Below are 5,267 nucleotides of genomic sequence, written 5' to 3'. Positions count from 1 at the left end.
GGGTTTATTGTAGGAGGTGGTGGGTGAGTCTTCTAATCCTTAGAGTAGGAAAGTGAGGACGAAGATGTTGTGGAAGAGGACGCCAGGGCGGCAGAGGCTTACATGTGTGAGCCCTTGCCTCGTAATGCTTCCAGTTCTGTTAGCTCTACGCCTGCCTAAGACACAGACGTCCATCCACGTGAACACTGGCATGGAACTCAATGGTAAAGTAAATTATACTTATTTCTTATTTCAACCGTTGCGTATATTAGCTGCGACGTATTAATCAATATGCTATGACATAAAAAATTTGATTGACAGATGACAGTTGACATATGATTGGCTTGCATAAAATAACTGAAAAAAAACACAGATTTTAAGACAGGATTTTTTCTAAAAATAGAAATTTTCTAAATTTTGGAACAATATCGTGTGATAAAGAGTACATTTATATTTAAATCAGGATGATTTGACTTTTAAATATGATTTCCCAAGGACTTTAAACCAGTCTTGGAATTTTCTTAAAGGAGCTGAACGCCACTTCTCACCACTAAGTTGGCTGTTGAGCACAGTTTGCGGACCAAAGGAAGATGTGACCAAACTACGCCACTACTTCCTCTACTCTCCTTTAAACTCATTACTGCCACCATACTGTACATTTTCCTCTAAATAATTCTTCATCAAGCCTTTATTCACACTTACCTTGATGTTGATGTCCACATGTGAAGGCAGCTGCAGGATATGACCATTAACCACAATGTCCAGAAGCAAAGCACCATCGGAGTCCAAGCCTCTAGCAATGTGGGTCATCCTCAGAATTTCACCTTGCAGAATAAAGTTAAACTAAACTTTAAGGGCGGCCCAGCTACATTTATTTTAGAGAGTAATAATTTGGAAGCTTGACCATCATCAGAGCCTACCTGTAGCAAACTCCACCTGGGTCTCTCGCCTGAAAATCCCACCTGTCAGGGTGTAACCATTAACAGCCTCTCCTATTTCCTGTGCCGTGGTCCAGTAGATGGGGTTAAGTATGGAGATGAGTTTCCTCATTGCAGGACCTTGAATTTAAATGTTACAATTTCAGTTTTACAACCAAAGCTAAAGAGGGTTTATTTCCTATAGCTGAAAAGTGTGTATTCAAAACTGACCCAATGTTCTTGGTACATTTGAAACAGTAGCTTTGATGGTTTTGCTGCCAGAGTTGTTCTCAGTGATGGTGGCATTTAGGAGGGAGATGCCAAACTCAATGTCATTTATATTTCCTGTGATGCTTCCTCGACTTTTATTTGGTCCACCTGATAGGAAAGATGCTTGTGACAGTGAATAGGATAGGGCTACACAAAGAATATAGGAAGCTTTTTCAAATAAATCCCAAATAAAGGCTAAACAACAGAACTGTGTCTTTGCCAGCTGGTTACATAAGCACATTCTTTAATTTAGAAATACTATATAACAAGAGAATAGAAAACCAAACGACACTAAAACTGTACAAGAGATATGCAGGATTGCAACCAATGATTAGACATAGACAATGTTTATTTGTATTTTTTATACTAGAGTGTATACAAATGAAATTTCGTTTGGCGCAGCTTTCAGAAAGTTTCCATTCTGTAAAGTGCAGCAGTGGAAAATATGGTGCATATTGACCAAATTGTAATGATGACTTTAAAGGGCGAATGAATCAATATTTCTTCCTGCTGGAGGTTTCTTCCTGTTTAAAAGGGAGTTTTTCCTCCTCACTGTCATTACAAGCATGCTTAGTGTGAGGGATGCATTCAAGTCAATGAGTCGATGCAATCAACTGGTTTTCCTTAGATAGAAAACTTTTAATCAATTTGACTTTATGATCTGGTGACCTATGAACTGCCTTGAGATGACGTATTGTGAATTGGAGCTATAGAAATAAACTGAATTGAATTCGAATGCAAAATAGGATAATTCAATAACAGATAAAGTTGGTAAAAATTGAGCTTAAAAGCACAAAAATGTTCTCTATGGATATATTTGTATTGTGCGTACAAAAAATTATATTACACTTGATCCTGGGAAAAACCCAAGTAGGCTAACCCACAAATAGAAAGACATCTAAACATAAATAGGCTTTAATTGTTTATAATAACATTAGATTAGGCAGGGAACAACTGTTGAAAATTAACATCTAGACAAAGGAAGCCTGGGAAACCAAGTTATTTAATCTTGAAGTCCCAAGTCAAGTCAAGTCTTACCAAAAGAAAGCCTTCATGTTTTGCATATTATATTTCAATTTTTGATGAATACTTTGAAGTGTTTGTGCCCCATAAACATGTACTCTTTGGAGCATAGATGTTTGTTTGTTTCTTTTCTTATTCTGGTCAAGTTGATTGGCTGTACTACAGCTCACGCACACCGATGTACAGAGTGGAAAGTCAAAGAGATGGTCTGTGTTTGCAAATACTGGATGAGTAAATTTCAATTAATAACTCAACTTATGTGACTCAAGACTCAAATTCTGAAAACTACTCGAGTATTTGGAAATATTGTCTGATTTAGTCCTTATTGAAGGCCCAGAATGAGTTCCATATTATTTAGGCAACACAAAAGAGGCTTTTAATTAACTATTTAAAGCAAAGCTTTTCTAAAACTTTTATCCCTGTTACTGATGAGTGAATGCATTTCTGACCCTCCAAATGTTCCTGTGAACACTGCTGGTGCTGCAGCCAGTTGGTTTAGGATTTTAATCCTTTGACGCCCATTGTTGCAAATATGCAACAAACCCTCTGTATTACGCACACAGCCAAGATGGCCTGTGTATTCCCCCAATGGCAGTTATTACATATTTGGTGTGGACCTAGGCACCTTTGGTAAGCTCTTGTTTCCATTACAACTGGTTCCTAACGGTGTATGTTATCAATGATAATTATAAATGTGTTCATAAATGTGGAATATACATGCATTTGTATTTATTTTTAAAATAAATCTAACAAAAATGTTCAATTGGCAACTACTACAGCTACTTGTAAAAAGATAATTCTTTTTTATATATAGATATACAGTACATGTATATTAATTTAGGCGTCAAGGGGTTTTAAAAATAGGCAAACAAAACTAAACTGAATCTCCTGGAAAGAGGTGATCACAAAGAAAAAAGCTTCTGAAATACCTGGAATTAACAAGTACAGTTCTTTACATAAAATGCTTGCTAAGTCTCATTCAAAGATGGCATCTAGAAAATTCAGTGAGGAAGATTTTTAATGAATCATTCATTGTATGATTCTGATGGATGGAATATGCTTTTTAATGACAACTGAAAATCCGAATGCATGGAAAAGACCTCTAGAACCTTCAAGATTTAGCGAATTAGTAAAACCTATATAATATAGGCAACTATTCTCTCTTTATGGCAGATGCCTCACAGTCATCGTAAGTAAAAAAGGTTTTTGTCTTCCAAGTATGAAATATGTTCAGTATTTCCAGAATTTGTTGTGCCACTACATTAATTTCGTATGATCAAAGGACTTATTTATTTTATCTTTTATTCCTCTTTTTGGAAAACTTTTTTTCAAATCAATTGTGAAAATGGCATCAGTATTTAAGTTTGAAATATGATCATATATCATTGAACTGAATATTCTAATTTGATTAAGATATACAGCATATTAACATGTTTTAGATCAAGTCGTTACCTGGGCACGCCTGATTGTTGCACCTGGATACCTGAGTGGGGTCCCCTGGACAAGGCCGACCACCGTTACTAGGAGATGGGCTATTGCAAAGTCGGACACGTGTCCTTTCTCCTCCTCCACAGGAAGCGGAGCAGCTGCCCCATGGCTGCCATGACCCCCAGTTACCATCCGCTGCAGTAATGAAAAAGCAATGGTTTCATGGCATTTAAGAACTTGTTTTTCTATGATCCCTAGACTAGCATATCATTAACATGCTGACTCACCCGGGCAGTCAACAGTGCTACATTTCTGCATCTCTGAATCAGCTCCTGGACAAGCCCTTCCACCGTAAGCAGGTCTAGGGTTATCACAGGTCCTGTAGCGCCTCCTCTGACCTCCATTACATGTCTTGCTGCAGCTGCCCCAGTTACTCCACTGTCCCCAGTTACCATTGACTGACAGAGTGGTGAAAAAAGTGTCAGAGATACACAAATTAAGCAGAGGAAGAGATCGGCCACATAGGGAGTGCCGTATTCATATCACTCCAAACTCACTGGGACATGGGTCACCATTACAGAAATCAGTGTGCACATCATTGCCCTCGCATTTTCTGCCGCCATGCTGAGGAGCAGGGCTTGCACAGAGGCGTGTCCGCTGTCTGCTACCACCACCACAAGATACACTGCAGGGCCCCCAGCTCATCCATGAGGACCACTTTCCATGCACTGTAGAACACACAAAGAATATTGTAAGAGACAAAGATTATTAATCCACAATTTCCCCATTGTGGGACAAATAAAGGCATTTTCTATCCAATATGTAGAGTTCCTGTCATACATTTTCTTCCATTTATCAACATAAATTTGATAAATACAAGAATTATACTCATGAGTTTGATTATTGTGGTTAGTTATCTATTTACAGGGGAAAGGAATGAAATATACAGGCCTCAAAGAGATGAACCACATTAATGTATTGCTTCAAGCAAGGCAAGGCAAGGCAAATTTATTTGTATAGCACAATTCAGTACAAAGACAATGCAAAGTGCTTTACATGATTAAAATACAGGAAGATAAAACAGAATCAAAGCAAGTAGGAAAAATAAAAAAAAAGGACACATTGTGGACACATTTTGTAAATTGAAATAAAAAAAACATGGTTGTAAACTGAAACAAATGAACTGCAAACAGGTGTTAAGAGTTTTGCTGTTTGCAAAAACTCTGAAGGCTTGCAGAAAAAAATTAACAGCCAGCCTGACCCAAACAATTAGCTTCTATCGGATATTCGGCTCCCCATTGGCCTTGAGAGGCCTTTATCTAAGCAACTCTCCTGGGATGAGATGTAAATATGAGGCCCTGCCCCCTGCCCCGCTCCATCCTAAAAAGACATCTGTGAAGTTCCCTTGTTGGTCGGATGATGAACTGTTACGTCTGTCAAGGACATTGACCCACGGCTTCATGGACTTACTTTGCACACACACAGCTCTGATATGAAATACGCACCTCTCACCCTCCTCAACGTTCCTATAGGGTATCTGTGTTGGCTTTTGCTATGTGATGAGGTTTTTTTTATATAACCTCATGTACACTCACCGGCCACTTTATTAGGTACCCCATGCTAGTAACGGATTGGACCCCCTTTTGCCTT

At 38.3% G+C, this 5,267-nt stretch overlaps 1 protein-coding gene across 1 annotated transcript in view; it reads right to left on the bottom strand.

The window, feature by feature from the left end:
• hmcn1 (hemicentin 1) overlaps positions 1 to 5,267 on the bottom strand; it is a 175,905-nt gene that overhangs the window by 29,502 nt on the left and 141,136 nt on the right. The window contains exons 88-93 of the mRNA XM_015376644.1: positions 4,175 to 4,345; positions 3,905 to 4,075; positions 3,642 to 3,812; positions 1,128 to 1,274; positions 900 to 1,037; positions 682 to 803 (exon numbers count right to left, since the gene is read on the bottom strand). Of these exons, the coding sequence (XP_015232130.1) occupies positions 682 to 803; positions 900 to 1,037; positions 1,128 to 1,274; positions 3,642 to 3,812; positions 3,905 to 4,075; positions 4,175 to 4,345 (920 nt within the window). The remainder of the gene's footprint in view (positions 1 to 681; positions 804 to 899; positions 1,038 to 1,127; positions 1,275 to 3,641; positions 3,813 to 3,904; positions 4,076 to 4,174; positions 4,346 to 5,267) is intronic.

This window comes from Cyprinodon variegatus, unplaced genomic scaffold, assembly GCF_000732505.1.
Source record: "Cyprinodon variegatus isolate N-32 unplaced genomic scaffold, C_variegatus-1.0 Scaffold138, whole genome shotgun sequence".
Taxonomy (NCBI): domain Eukaryota; kingdom Metazoa; phylum Chordata; class Actinopteri; order Cyprinodontiformes; family Cyprinodontidae; genus Cyprinodon; species Cyprinodon variegatus.
The sequence above is the reverse complement of the archived record's forward strand: the minus strand, read 5'-3'. Positions and strand labels throughout refer to the sequence as shown.